Genomic DNA, 16,131 nt, shown 5'->3' with positions numbered 1-16,131 from the left:
TGGTTTTTGTCCTCCATGACCATAATGTATTTTTAAGAATATAAACATCAAATTTGCCAGATATAAATGTAGATTCTAGGAAAAATGTTGCAGATTTTGTGAATCTTTATTTTTTGCAGCAGGATTTCAATATGACACTTAATTCAGAGATACTGATTCTTTGATTTCAAACAGAGACAAAGGAACCTAAGGATAATAAGGAGGTATCAAGTCCTGATGATTTGGAACTTGAGTTGGAGAACCTGGAAATTAATGATGACACATTGGAGCTAGAGGGTGGAGATGAAGCTGAAGATCTTACAAAGAAACTTCTTGACGAGCAAGGTAAACATTTTTGCCAAAAATTTAAATTTTTGATTAGTTTTTTTTTTTAATGTAATGTTTTACTTATTTTTTGGCTATCCCGTGCGACTTGTGGGATGTTAGTTTCCTGACCAGGGATTGAACTCAGGCCCTTGGCAGTGAGAATGCAGAGTCCTAACCAATGAATTGCCAGGGAATTCCTAACCTTTGATTAGTGTTTATACACAAAGCTCTTTGCCTGTGAATATGGGTCTTTACTCTTTAATTCCTTGTTTTCCTGTTGTCTCTAGGCCCTCACTTTTTTGGAATTTGATTTGGAACAGTAACACTACATGTCCCATATTACGTGATTACAAACTTCAGTGATGATCTAAATAGATATGTCTTGCACTTCAGTGCTTTTAGCATTGTCCTTAATGTATTTTATTTCTGATATAATCTTTACAATCTTAACATAAATGCATTTGAAAGTTGAGAGATAAAAAGACAATTGGTATATCAGTTCATCTGTCATTTTTATCTGTCTTTACTATTGAGTAATGTTTTGTATTTAGTAATAAAAATATCACACTGTTCATTATTTCCTGACTGCTTCTATCAGGTTTCTTTATTAGTTAGGGTTCTTTATTAGGAGAATGCCTTTGTCAGGGTTGCCTTTCTCTCTGTGGGCTTCATTGTTTCCTGCTGCAGATTCTCTAGTTCTCCATGTCATGGAGGGAGGGAGGCATGGCTGGAGGCTGCCCTTGGCTCAAACCAGCTAGTGACATCTGAGGAAAAGAGGGATTCTCTCCCACTGTCTGTGTATAAGCATCTTGGAGGAGTTGGCTAGTCCTGTGTCATGCTTGCCTGTGGCCAGAGGAGTAATGGTATCTGTGCTTGGGCAGCACCCTTTCCCATCGGAATCCCATGGATTGCCTTTGAGGGGAAGCAGTGATCATGCTGTTAGTTGAAGACATGGGAAAAGGGGTGTTCAACAGATAAAAATAGTAGATCTTCTCTAAAACTACATGCAACTTATGACTTCTCATGTAAAAGTTTGCCCTTTTATAGTTGATAAAGACTAGTGATTTAGGCTTATGATTCTAAAGATACCCTTTCTTTCAAGAGTAATATCTGAAAAAGTTCTTCATTTTTCATAAGAAAAGTGCTTTAGATTATCTGTGCCTCAGATAACATCTTATTGAAGATTTTTATTCTTACATTGTCTATGTATATTTCTAAACCTACTTAAAATCCAATTTCATATTAGAACAAGAGGATGAAGAAGCCAGCACTGGATCTCATCTCAAGCTCATAGTAGATGCTTTCCTCCAGCAGTTACCCAACTGCGTCAACCGTGATCTGATAGACAAGGTATGAGTGCCTCTGTGTGACTTTACTCAAAGCATGTAAACCTTTTAAGATAGCTCAAATTAGGCATGTCTGTGGTTTTTGCAGTTTTGGCTGTAGAATGAGCCATTTCTTCAAATGGAATCTAATATAGGAATTCAAAATGAACACAGTTGGAGTCAATTTGTAGATGCTGTGTTTGGGGGTGGAACTGTCTCTAGAGTCCTGTGGGCTTGACACCTCTCCCCTTCACATATTGCCACAGTGTGGAAAATACTCTTTTAGACCAGATATTCTTAAAGTACTCTCTGTAGATTCCCGGTGTCTTTTTAGATACTTTCAGGGCGTCTGTAAGGTCAAAACTCTTTTCATACTAATACTAGGAGTTTTCCCCCCACTTTTTCACCGTTTTTGACATTTGCAAAAGTGATGATGGGTAAACCTGGCATTTTAACGTGAAGTCAAGCTGCATCGGTAGCAGACTCTAATAATAGCCATTGTAGTCTTCATTGCTGTGCATTTGCGATTAAAAAACAATGTCGCTTTAATTTAAACATCTCTTTGATGAATCTGTAAAAATTAGTGATTTTGTTTCATTTCAACCTCTGAGTACACTTCCTTTTAACTTGATAAAATAAGAAGGATATGTGTCTACTGACTCAAGGTTGCCTTGAGAAAAGCCATTTGTATGATTGAGTTGCAAGCTAAACTGCTACTTTTTATATAGAGTACCATTTTTACTTGAAAGAATTGTGGGATGAACCATGGTTATTCAGACTTGGGTATTTAACAGACATTTTTCTAACATGAACAAAATGAGCGTCTCAGTTCAGGGAAAACAACTAAAAGTATTTACTGCCAGTAGATAGTAGTTACCAGTTTCCTAATTTTTGTTGAAACATGGTCCATTATTAGCCATTAAATGTTTTTCTTTGTTTTTTCTTTTTCTTTTTCAAAAAATGTTGACTTGAGAGGTGTGTATGTGTGTGTGTGTGTGTGTGTATGTGTGTGACATTTTCTAGTGTTAACCAGCTTTTTTCTGAGTGGATGACCTTTGGGATTTTTATTATCCTAGTCCACAATTTTTTAGTATTTCATGTGGGTGAATTACTTGAAGGAATTTTAGTGTGCTTTCTGCTTTTCTGCTGTTATTCTAATTAGCTGTAAGAAGCTTTAATGTTATAAAATATAATTTTAATAAAATTTATTATACTCCCTTAACAAGCAGAAGAAAAAGTTTAAATTGGTTTTACTCTTAACTAATTCAATCTTGGTGAATACTTTCAATGTGCATTTACTGAGTTTGAATCTAATCAACATTAATTGTGTTTTATTTCATCAAAAGTTTTTAGCAAATGGAAGGTTTTTCAGTGAGTGTGTCGCTGAAGAGTTGACATCCTTTATAGGGAAATCAGAGAATCTTTGTAGAAAGAAAGAAAAGTGAAATTGCTCAGTTGTGTCCAACCAGGCTCCTCTGTCCATGGGGATTCTCCAGGCAAGAATACTGGAGTGGGTTGCCATTTCCTTCTCCAGGGGATCTTCCCAACCCAGGGATCGAACCTGAGTCTCACACATTGCCGGCAGACTCTTTACCCTCTGAGCCACCAGAGAATCTTTGTATTTGATCCTACCTAAAGTTTGAGAAATTAATGATAAAATAATTATGTGAAACTATAGAAGGAAAATACTGGTGATACCAGTAGAGTTATTTGATAATAGTTATTTTCTTTTTAAAATATATCTTAAATGTTGTTTTCATAAACTATATATTGAAAATCTTTAATATTTAAATAATATATATACCTGTATTTAAAAAATACCAGTTACTCATAATTTTGTTTTCTAGTGGTTTCCCAGAGCATAGACTTCTCCTAGCTTTTCTTCTACACTTATATTAGATTTTAGATACATTGATAAAATATTGAACACATTTTTGTTATTAAAATGTAAAAGAGTGGATTGCTATATTAAATAACAATTATAGTCCTTATGATGTGGTTTCTTTAGTTTGTTACTATATCTGATTGTCAACAGTAAACCATTTTAGTTAGTATTGAAGCACGTACTCTTAAATTTTTCTGGTTATAATCTGTATCTGTCTCTCTTACCTGGTTTGTCTTTATTCTTTTTTAATCCTTATTAGCATTAATAATTTTCTTGGTTCCTGGCTTCTTGCTACTTTGTAACTTCTATCAGAAAACTTTCCTGATATTAATATTGATCTGTGAGATCAAAAGCATGGGTTGCACATTTCATGCAGTTATTTGCCAAATGTGTCACCATAGGTCTTCAATCTACCCACTGGAAGTTCTGTTTTTAGCACTAGGTTGTAGTTAATAAGTTTGTGAAATATGTTTTGAGATATATAAGGAAAGAGGAGCTTAAGCTTGATGATTGTTAAAGTTTGGAATATCCTTGTTATACTAGTGTCTTAAAACCATTGTGAACTGTTTAGGAACTATTAGGAATCCATTTTAGCATGCTGTTTTAGTAGCTAAATTGAGTTGTTTTTGTTTTTTTTTTTTTAAGAAAAATGTTTGCTTTTTCTCCTTTAGGCAGCGATGGACTTTTGCATGAACATGAACACGAAAGCAAATAGGAAGAAGTTGGTACGGGCGCTCTTTATAGTTCCCAGACAAAGGTAGGTTTAAAAAGAAAAAGAGTAATTTTTTAGTGTTTCTACACTGCAGTGATTGTAAGAGCTAAGCCCCTGTATAATTATCTCTCGAAAAATATCCCTTGTCAATGGAAGTTATTATCATTGTTGTTAGCATATTTTCTAGAACTTACTTCTCCCTGATTTAATATTCCTTCTGATGCTTTCCTGTTATTTTAAGAATAATAGGAACTTAATAATAACTTAATCATTGCTAGAAGCAATTTATTTACACCTCCTCTGAGGAGAAAAAATAGTATATTTTTTTTTTTTTGGAGAATTTTTTTTTGTAGAAAGATCAGAGTAAATTGATTTTATCTAGTTCTTACGTGTTGTGTTTAAATGAAAATTCTCAAGGTTTTTTTGGTGTTTATGCTGGTTTGGACTTGAAGCTCACATTGGTGATTATGCTGCTAGTAATTCAAGAAGTGTATTCCGTTTCATAATGCTGATAGGGAATTCTAATGCTCTCTTAAACTAAGTTAAAGCCCCTACTTCACCCACATGTTTTAGGAGGTGACCATAGCAGGTCATAGGTTGTTGACTTTAGGAACTTTGAGAAGATCTATTTCCGTTTATTCAACAGGGAATAATTAAAGGATTTTGTTAACTATTAAAATGATTACATACATCATAGCTAATATAGATACTTCCCCCAGAAAGATTCTGTGGGATTTCACTGAAGATTTCTTAAGCAAAATTTTAATTTGGTTCATTTGTTGGTCTCTCATTGGTAACATTTCTCTGTGAAACAAATCACTACTTTTTTCATTTATATTGGTTTTTATCCCTGTCAGCAGCCTTAATATGAGCATTTGGTTTTTCATTTTAGTGGGGCAAGGGAGATAGGATGTGCTAATGTAGTGAGTAGTAGTTGAGAATTATCCAATTGAGAAAATCTTAGATGAATTACTTTTATTATGTAAAATTATATGCTACATTTCATCAAATCTGAGGTGCCATCAGTTGCAAGGTACACCGTTATTTCATGAACAACTGAAAAAATAATACTGCCAGTTACTTATAAGGTTTTTGACTGTCAGACACATTCTACTTTCAAACTCAGAATTTCAAATAGTTTTTGCCTTAATATTTTGGACCATTTTTTTAAACTGGTTCTTTTTTACCTTTGCAATGGAATGTTTTCTTGCATAGTTTTCTTTTCAATTGTTCATATGAATGAATAAACACGTAGTAACAATTATCTGAACTTCTAGTATAGAATGAAGCAAATTTAGCCAAAATAAAAGGCTTTTTTAACAAAAGAATTATGCAGTGATATTAAGTAGTTTGTTTATAAGAGATCATCTTGTCTCCTCCTATCCCCATTCCATCCCACTCCCCTGTCCATGGAGAAGACTGAAAATCTATATCTATATCTATATCTATATAAACACTCTTACTTGGTCTTAGGCCAGTTACATTCTTTGTTATTGGATTTATCTGCTTAGCTCAGCAGTTAGGTGCAAACTAGAAGTAGTTGGAATCTGCTAGAAACAGACTTGAAAATAGTAGGAAGTGACAGTTGATGGTCTGAGAGGAGAGAAAAAGATATAAGTACTTAAAATGCATGGCCTTTTGGAGCCATGAGGAAGAGACCACTTGGTCTTACATACCTGAAATATAAAAATATTTAGGTTTTTTATAGTCAGCTTGAGTGATCAGGAAATGTTAAAATTATGTTCTAAAATTTATTCATTCACTAAGGATCTACTCTATACTGTGATTAGTGCTGGAGGTACAGTAGTGAACAAGACAGATTCAACTCTTGTATTCGTGCAGCTTACAGTTTGGAGAGGAAGAAGGATAATTCTAAGAGCAGTTGACAAGAAGAATCCCAGCGTGCTTTGGAGTATATAACAGAGGAACTGATTGATTTAGTCTCGGGAGTCAGAGAAGGCTGCCTGGAACAAGGGTCATTTAATTCAATTCCTGAGAAAGGAATGAGCGAGGCGAGGAATGGATGAGGAGAGGAAATGTCGAGAGCATTTCTGATAGAGGCAACATTATGTGCAGAGCCAGAGACAGGAAAGGTCACACAGCAGACTACTGCAGAAACCTCTTTCTTGGTTTCCCTGGACATTGTTGTCTAGACTAAGTTGCAGGAGGGAGGCAGTTTTACTTCTTTTTTTCCAGCACTGAGCACAATGCCTCACAGACAGAAGGTGATAAACTTGTGTAATGTGGTATTTAATGCCCTTTCTTACCGAGCCCCTTTTCAACTTCTTCAGTCTTCATTCTAGCTATTCTTCGTCTTGCAAAATCCTGATCTGTAATGATTTCTTGGATACCCTTTGCTCTCTACTTCCAGGCCCCTGCTTTCTGCTCTGTCTGGGATATCCTGTTTTTATTTACTGAAAACCTCTGACTTAATCTTGAAGTCTTAGGATAAGAGTTATCTTCTCTGAACAACCATCCTTATTTTTCTTATGTATATATAGGTGTTCTTTTATAGACTTTCAACATAATGTCTTCACACATGAAGAATTTGGCACATCACATTAGGCGTATTAGTTACAGCCCAATGTTGGTTTGCTGCCTGTATTCCTATGAAACTAAAAATATGGGGCCTTTAAAAGAGGACCAGATCTTTTCATTTTGAACATCCCCAACATCAAGTATAGTGTTTGGTACACATAAGTGCTTGAAAATATTTGATGAATTAATATTGATCATATGCAATTAAAATTTTTATTAAAAAATAAGTGAATGCATTCATAGGACTGAAAACCCTTACGTGAAAAACCTTGTGCTAAAAAGTGTCCTTATCCGTGTCTCCGCGTCTGCTCTGCTCCCAGTAGGAAGCCACTGTCTTGATTACTGTGTATCCTTCCAAAATTTCTTCTGCGTATGCAGGAGCATGCCAAAATTCTTATATTTCCTGTTGTATACACAGGAGCCACTTACTGTACTTATTCTTCCAAACTTTACTATTTTCACTTAACAGTATAGCTTGGAAATCTTTTCGTATCAATAATAAAGACTTCTATTGTTATTTTCTTTTAAATTTAGGAGGAGTTAACTTTTATGAATGTACTATATTTAATCATTTTGGACATTCCAGTCTTTGCCGTTACAAACAATCCTGTTTTTGTATTTTTCCTTTCTTCATCCTCTCTATTAGCTAGTGGTTTATTCATTTTAGTTTTTTTCACACACATGCACACAAAAACCCAGTTTCTAGATTACCTATGTAGTCTACTGTTTTATTATTTTCCTACTGATTATTTTTGGATTTTATCTTTATTTTCTTCTTTTTTGTTTTCTTTCATTCATTTTGTTCCTTTTTTGGCATTTAATACATTGCTGTCCTCTTACCCTGGTTTTAGCTGTATCTGTTAGTTCTGACATGTGATTTCTATTTTTGTGTTTTCTAGAAATTCTTCATTTTCTGACCTGGTTAGTAATTCATATTTTTATCGTACTGTGATTAGAGAATACTGTGTGATTTTTGCTTTTTGAAGGTTTTTGAAATTTTCTTTGTGGCCTCTTACACAGTCAGTTTTCATGAACATTCTCAAACATATTTGGGAAAGGGGGGGTGCCTCCCTCTTTGTGTGGCATTTCCCTCCCCTTCCTGTAAGGGACGTGAATCCTAGTGAGTGTCTTTATTTTTCTCTATGGCCAGGAGTCCCTCTTTGTCTGTTTAGTCCGTCTAGTCTGAGTTGACCAAAAAAAAACAGAATGAATTATTTAATAGTTACTTGAGTGCCTATGAGGACCCAAAGGTTTTATATGTGTGTATATGTGATAGAGAATTTAGCTGCCTTACCTTGTGTGTATAGTTTGGTTAAGGAAGCACTAAACTAAATAAATCTTAAGAACGTCTTCATAGTTATTATTATTATTTTTTTTAGTTTAAAAAATAACAGCAACCAGCTTTATTGGGATATAATTCTCATAACAGTTTACCAATGCAGTTCACCACTATAAAGTATATACAGTTTAGTCTTTTGAATATATTTAACTATCACAATAATAAAATTTTAAGAGATTTTCGTCCCCCTAAAAGAAACCTTACATCCTTTAGCAAGCAGTTCCATTTCTCACCTCCCCATTCTCTCCCCTGTCCTAAGAAACCACTAATCTCCTTTCAGTTTCTATGGATTTACCTATTCTAGGTATTTCTTGTAAGTGAAATCATAAAATCTGTGGCCTTTTGCACCTCACTTCTTTGTCTTAGAATGATGTTTTCATGGTTCATCCACGTCATCAGATCAGATCAGTCGCTCAGTCGTGTCCGACTCTTTGCGACCCCATGAATCGCCAGGCCTCCCTGTCCATCACCAACTCCCGGAGTTCACCGAGACTCACGTCCATCGAGTCAGTGATGCCATCCAGCCATCTCATCCTCCGTCGTCCCCTTCTCCTCCTGCCCCCAATCCCTCCCAGCATCAGAGTCTTTTCCAATGAGTCAACTCTTCACATGAGGTGGCCAAAGTACTGGAGTTTCAGCTTTAGCATCATTCCTTCCAAAGAAATCCCAGGGCTGATCTCCTTCAGAATGGACTGGTTGGATCTCCTTGCAGTCCAAGGGACTCTCCAGAGTCTTCTCAAACACCACGGTTCAAAAGCATCGATTCTTCGGCGCTCAGCCTTCTTCACAGTCCAACTCTCACATCCATACATGACCACAGGAAAAACCATAGCCTTGACTAGACGAACCTTTGTTGGCAAAGTAATGTCTCTGCTTTTCAATATGCTCTCTAGGTTGGTCATAACTTTCCTTCCAAGGAGTAAGCGTCTTTTAATTTCACGGCTGCAGTCACTATCTGTAGTGATTTTGGAGCCCAGAAAAATAAAGTCTGACACTGTTTCCACTGTTTCCCCGTCTATTTCCCATGAAGTGGTGGGACCGGATGCCATGATCTTCGTTTTCTGAATGTTGAGCTTTAAGCCAACTTTTTCACTCTCCACTTTGACTTTCATCAAGAGGCTTTTTATTTCCTTTTCACTTTCTGCCATAAGGGTGGTGTTATCTGCATATCTGAGGTTATTGATATTTCTCCTGGCAATCTTGATTCCAGCTTGTGTTTCTTCCAGTCCAGCGTTTCTCATGATGTACTCTGCATATAAGTTAAATAAACAGGGTGACAGTATACAGCCTTGACGAACTCCTTTTCCTATTTGGAACCAGTCTGTTGTTCCATGTCTAGTTCTAACTGTTGCTTCCTGACCTGCATACAGATTTCTCAAGAGGCAGGTCAGGTGTTCTGGTATTCCCATCTCTTTCAGAATTTTCCACAGTTTATTGTGATCCACACAGTCAAAGGCTTTGGCATAGTCAATAAAGCAGAAATAGATGTTTTTCTGGAACTCTCTTGCTTTTTCCATGATCCAGCGGATGTTGGCAATTTGATCTCTGGTTCCTCTGCCTTTTCTAAAACCAGCTTGAACATCAGGAAGTTCACAGTTCACATATTGCTGAAGCCTGGCTTGGAGAATTTTGAGCCTCACTTTACTAGCGTGTGAGATGAGTGCAATTGTGTGGTAGTTTGAGCATTCTTTGGCATTGCCTTTCTTTGGGATTGGAATGAAAAGTGACCTTTTCCAGTCCTGTGGCCACTGCTGAGTTTTCCAAATTTGCTGGCATATTGAGTGCAGCACTTTCACAGCATCATCTGTCAGGATTTAGAATAGCTCAACTGGAATTCCATCACCTCCACTAGCTTTGTTCGTAGTGATGCTTTCTAAGGCCCACTTGACTTCACATTCCAGGATGTATGGCTCTAGGTCAGTGATCACACCATCATGATTATCTGGGTTGTGAAGATCTTTTTTGTACAGTTCTTCTGTGTATTCTTGCCATCTCTTCTTAATATCTTCAGCTTCTGTTAGGTCCATACCATTTCTGTCCTTTATCGAGCCCATCTTTGCATGAAATGTTCCTTTGGTATCTCTGATTTTCTTGAAGAGATCCCTAGTCTTTCCCATTCTGTTGTTTTCCTCTATTTCTTTGCATTGATCGCTGAAGAAGGCTTTCTTAGCTCTTCTTGCTATTCTTTGGAACTCTGCATTCAGATGTTTATATCTTTCCTTTTCTCCTTTGCTTTTCACTTCTCTTCTTTTCACAGCTATTTGTAAGGCCTCCCCAGACGGCCATTTTGCTTTTTTGCATTTCTTTTCCACGGGGATGGTCTTGATCCCTGTCTCCTGTACAATGTCACGAACCTCATTCCATAGTTCATCAGGCACTCTATCTATCAGATCTAGACCCTTAAATCTATTTCTCACTTCCACTGTATAATCATAAGGGATTTGATTTAGGTCATACCTAAATGGTCTAGTGGTTTTCCCTACTTCTTCAGTTTAAGTCTGAATTTGTCAATAAGGAGTTCATGGTCTGAGCCACAGTCAGCTCCTGGTCTTGTTTTTGCTGACTGTATAGAGCTTCTCCATCTTTGGCTGCAAAGAATATAATCAATCTGATTTCAGTGTTGACCATCTGGTGATGTCCATGTATAGAGTCTTCTCTTGTGTTGTTGGAAGAGGGTGTTTGTTGTGACCAGTGCATTTTCTTGGCAAAACTCTATCAGTCTTTGCCCTGCTTCATTCCGTATTCCAAGGCCAAATTTGCCTGTTACTCCAGGTGTTTCTTGACTTCCTACTTTTGCATTCCAGTCCCCTATAATGAAAAGGACATCTTTTTTGGGTGTTAGTTCTAAAAGGTCTTGTCATAACGTATTAAAAAGGAAGACTGAATAGTATTTCATCGTAGAGCTCTACCACATTTTGTTTACCCATTTGTCAGTTGATGGACGTTTAAGCAGTTTTCACTTTTTAGCTATTGTGAGTGTGTTGTTGTGACTCTATACAAGTTTTTGTGTGAACATACGTTTTCAGTTCTCTTGGGTATATATCTATGAGTGGACTTGTTGTGTTACAGGGTAAATGTATGTTTAATATTTTTAGTAACTGCTGAACTGTTTGTCACAATGGTTGCACCATTTTTCATTCCCAGTAGCAATGTATGAATGTTGCAGTTTCTCCATATCCTCACCAATACTTGTTACTGTTGCTGTTTTGCTTTTAGCTGTCTTAGTGTGAAGTGAAATTTATCTCATTGTGGTTTTGTTTGCATTTCCCTAATGGCTAATGATTGTGAGCATTTTTTCATGTGCTTATTGGCCATTTGTCTGTCTTCTTTGGAAAGTTATTCAAATCCTTTTAAATTGTATTATTCGTCTTTTTATTGTAACGAGTTCTTTGTATATTTTTTGTACATATCCCTTATGGGATATAATTTGTAGATGGTTTCTTTCATTCTGTGAGTTGTCTTTCACTTTCTTAGTATCATTTGAAGGACAAAAGTTTTAAAGATTGATTTATTCCATCTTACAGTTCTTCAAGGTCTGATCTGAAGCACTGGTTTAATTTTCATTTGTGTTCTTCCTTCATTAAATAAATAGTGGTTAAATTTTTTTTGAAAAGGCTGGACTGTACCTCTTAGCCCGTTAATTTGAATGAATCCACTGAAATGAAATCTATAGCAATCCCTTTAATTATATATTTACATATTGTTCTATAGTTAATTTGTAGTATAACTGTCTACACATTTAATTGAAATTTCACACAAAGTGCTAATATCTTGTTTTAAAATTTTATTAAAGTGTAGTTGATTTCCAGCATTAATTTCTGCTCTATAGCAAAGTGACTCAGTCATATATATTCCTCTTCATATTCTTTGCCATTTTGGTTTATCAGAGAATATTGAATATCCCTGTGCTGTTGAGTAGGCCCTTGTTGTTTATCCATCACGTATATACTAGTTTGTGTCTGCTAATCTCAAGCTCCCAATCCTCCCCTCCGCTGCCTGACCGTGCCTTTGGCACCCACAGATCTATTCTCTCTGTCTGTGAGTCTCTTTCAGTTCCTTAGATACATTTGTTTGTGTCATCTTTTAGGTTCTGCGTATGGTATCACGGTATTTCTGTTTCTCCTGCCTTACTTTACTTAGTATGATGATCTCTAGGTCCATCCATGTTGCCGCGAATGGCATTATTTCACTTTTAATGACTGAGTAGTATTCCATTATACTACTTTATTTATCCATTCACCTGTTGATGGACACTTACGTTGTTTCCATGTCTTGGCTATTATAAATAGTGCTGCTGTATGAAATAGGGGTGCAGTATCTTTTTAAATTATAGTTTTGTCTGGATATATGCCCAGCAGTGGGATTGCTGGACCGTAAGGCATAAAGTGTTTACATCTTAAGTATTATGTGTATATCCACACCTAGATCAAGGTAGAAAACACTCCTAGCCCCCCCCAAGGCTCCCTCACCTAAGTGAACTTTCAGGTATGAAGTCAGCCGGAATCAGGGAACGTTCCTAAGCATCTCTTAGTTCTTCATTTTGAAAATAGATGAACCTGGTATTGGTTTTCATGACTTTGAAGACCTGTGGATTTTATCATGTTTTAGCAGATGGGTGGATGTTCAGAGTCTGTTTATATTAATATAGACAGAACACTATTCACCAGTGAAGTGCTTCACTTCAGTCTTAGCTTTTCCTGATCCAGCTTGTAGGAGCATTTGCTGGAATTTTGGGGAGAGAGTTTCTAATTGAAGCTCCCCTTGCTAAGAATGAGAAACTGAGTTTTGGGAACTCTGTTAGCACTGTACCACTTGATGGCACTGTTGCATGAGGAGCATGAACGTTGTGGGAAAAGTTACCTGGCATTTGCTTGTCTGTTTCAGAGTAAATGATCTAATTTTTTTTTGTTTTGTCCCTTTTGAATCATCATCTGCTTTAGTGTTTTCTATGAAGAAAAACCTTTGTATTCTTCAAATAAGCAGTAACAGGGTTCTTTCACATTAATTTTTTTCCAGGCATTTTTGAGCACAGAAATATAATAGCTTTCAACAGTTAAATCATTTAGATTTTAAAGAGAAAACAGCTAAAAACCTGATAGATTATGAAGTTAAAAACCTTTAAGACTTCCCTGCCCCCCCGCCCCGCTCAGGAACAAAACCGTGTAATTCTGCTTTCTTGTTTTTACCTGTAGTTAGTGACTAGATGTTTACTTACTTGATGATCATTAACTGCTTGTAGGGTACTTAAATGTGTGATTTGGGAGAGCTTGAAAGTATAAGCAAGGTTTTATTATTGTTTAAGAAAGAAATATTCTTTTTAAATTGTTCACTCATTAACTGCTGGTAAAAATATTTATCACTCAGAAGATTATAAAATTCAGTTTTCAAAGGAAGGATCTAAGTTTATTTTCTAGTTCACTTTCAGAAAGGTTAAATAAAATATATTTAGCTTAAAATTTAATGCAGAAATTTGCTTTTTATATTGCTGAAGTGTCTTATAACATTTATGTGATTGGTACAGCATTTAGCACTCCATTCCCTTTGAGCTTGCATTTGTAGGAAAGTGAAAAAGTCAGAAGACTTTACTTAAATAGTTATGAATGTTGAAAAGTATGTAATTTCTTACATTATATACAGCATAAGGGATCTTACTTTGTGAAGTAATGAATATTCACAGAACTTAAAGGTTTAAATGGGGCAAGATGACTTTTAGTATCAACTGTTCATTTAATTGTAAAAAGTATAGTGGTAAAAGAGGAACTAGGAGCTTCTTGGTTTGAAAAGGATTTGGTGAATTTACTAGGAGTAGAGGATTCTCCAAAAGAAACAAAAACTAGAGTTACTGACTACTTGGAAAGGTATAATTAAAAGAGTGAAGATCTTCTCGCGGTTCCTTAAGGAGAAGGCAATGGCAACCCACTCCAGTACTCTTGCCTGGAAAATCCCATGGACAGAGGAGCCTGGTGGGCTGCAGTCCCTGAGGTCACTAAGAGTCAAACACAACTGAGCGACTTCACTTTCACTTTTCACTTTACTGCATTGCAGAAGGAAATGGCAGCCCACTCCAGTGTTCTTGCCTGGAGAATCCCAGGGATGGGGGAGCCTGGTGGGCTGCCATCTATGGGGTTGCACAGAGTCGGACACGACTGAAGCGAATTAGCAGCAACAGCAGTGGTTCCTTAAACTAATTTTTAAGTTCCTGTTGAACCTGAAAGCACTGACCTGTGTTAGTAGTTTAATGATGTGAGTCTCTGTGGATAGCAAAAGCTGCTTTACTTTTTAAAAATATATATATGATTTTATTTATATTTTTGGTTGTGCTGGGTCTTTGTTGCTGTGTGGACTCTCTGTAGTTGGTGAGGGTTGCTCTCTAGTTGTGCTGTGCAGGCTTCTCCTTGGAGTGGCTTCTCTTATTGCAGAGCATTGGCTTGAGTGCACATGGGGTTCGGTAGTTGCAACTCCTGGGTTCTAGAGCATAGGCTCTGTTGTTCATGGGATGTGGGATATTCCTGGACCAGGGATCGAACCTTTGTCTCCTGCACTGGCAGGTATAGTCTTTACCACTGAGCCACCAGGTAAGGCCAGGCTGCTTTACTTTAAAATGGATGGTCTATCCGTCTTTCTTTTAGGGTTGGAAAAAACCTTTGAAGTAGATTGAACTAACTGGAAGAAGAAAATAATGCAGCAAACTATAGATGACTTGCCCAAGAAAAGAAGAAAAAAGATGACATACTTCAGTTAGGTTTTGATGCTACATGTTATAATCTCAAATTTTATTGAAAAATACATTGAAAAAGACAACCAAGAATTGATTTTGTAAACTCAGAAGCTAGTTCTTAAAAAAAAATCCAAATAGAGAACTATTTAGCAAATATAAAAAACAATAAAAACTTTAAGAATAAGCCAGCTGATAATGCTAGAAATGTTTAAAAACCACTTGAAAACCTCAGTAAAACAGGTAATTTTTTGTAAAACATAAACATTTTCAAAATCAATTCAACACAAAATTAAATAGACCAGTGATTATGGAAGAAAATGTAAAAAGTTACCAGAGTAATTTCTCTGCTCTATCATTTTTGCCAGAACATAGGAAAGAAAAAAATATGGAAAAATAGGCAAAATCTTACCAACAACAAAAAAAGAGCATGGAAATCAAAAGTATGGGTCAGTCTCACTTTTAAGTGTCGAAACAAAAATTCTAAGTAAAACACTAACAAATCATATTTACTAGTATATTAAAGATAAAAATTCAGCATGATCAAAGAGAATTAATCTTAGTAATGAAAAGATACTTTAAATAGGAAATTTATTAATATGTATAACAGCAGGGACAATAAACTATATGATTACCCCACTAAATGCATAAAAGATATTTGATAAGCTCTTCATTGATAAAATATAAAACTTGATCAATTTAATATTATTCTTAGAGAAATAGGATGATATTTTCTAAAGGTGTTGTAGAATATTTTAGAATAAGAGGTAACAGTATTTATCTAAGATGTATCTATCGAGCACTTACGATATTCCACATACTGTTTTGAGTGCTGACAAACTGCTTCCCATGGAGCTTACATTCTAGTGGGAAGGGTGACAGACAACAAACGTAACAAGTAAGTAAACTGTGTATGTTGGAAAGTGATAAATTTTATTTTTAAAAAAACAGTGTGGGATAAGGAGATGGGAGTGGGATGGATTTGCAGTTTCAGTGGCATATTCAGAACGGGTCTCATGGAGGGGGTGTCATTGGAACTAAGACTTGACCTGTGTGAGGGAGTATGTGGCAGAGGTGTTTGGGAAAAGTAGACTCCAGCTGCTGAAAACAGCCAGTACTGAGGCTCTGAGGATTAGTGGGAGTCCGGTGAGACTGGAGAGACTAGTAGGAGATGAGGTCAGGTCAGTTCTTGAGATCACAGAGGTACTGTATGGGAGAATTAGAACCTGAGCCTCTCAACTCCCAGTGCATAACTCTTTGTTATCCCATGACCTTAATTTTTGAGTCTTAATTTTTCTGACCTGCACTGTG

The 16,131-nt window shown here is 36.2% G+C and overlaps 1 protein-coding gene across 2 annotated transcripts in view; it reads left to right on the top strand.

Moving 5' to 3' along the window:
* The window catches only part of UPF2 (UPF2 regulator of nonsense mediated mRNA decay), a 96,272-nt gene that overhangs the window by 22,384 nt on the left and 57,757 nt on the right, over positions 1 to 16,131 (top strand). For both annotated transcript variants that reach the window (XM_086334921.1, XM_086334920.1), the window contains exons 6-8: positions 175 to 324; positions 1,553 to 1,656; positions 4,188 to 4,273. In XM_086334921.1, the coding sequence (XP_086191047.1) occupies positions 175 to 324; positions 1,553 to 1,656; positions 4,188 to 4,273 (340 nt within the window). The remainder of the gene's footprint in view (positions 1 to 174; positions 325 to 1,552; positions 1,657 to 4,187; positions 4,274 to 16,131) is intronic.

Source organism: Bos grunniens, chromosome 13 (genome assembly GCF_055505025.1).
Source record: "Bos grunniens cultivar Pamir isolate PY7600 chromosome 13, Bosgru_T2T1.0, whole genome shotgun sequence".
In the NCBI taxonomy this organism is placed as follows: Eukaryota; Metazoa; Chordata; class Mammalia; order Artiodactyla; family Bovidae; genus Bos; species Bos grunniens.
The sequence above is the reverse complement of the archived record's forward strand: the minus strand, read 5'-3'. Positions and strand labels throughout refer to the sequence as shown.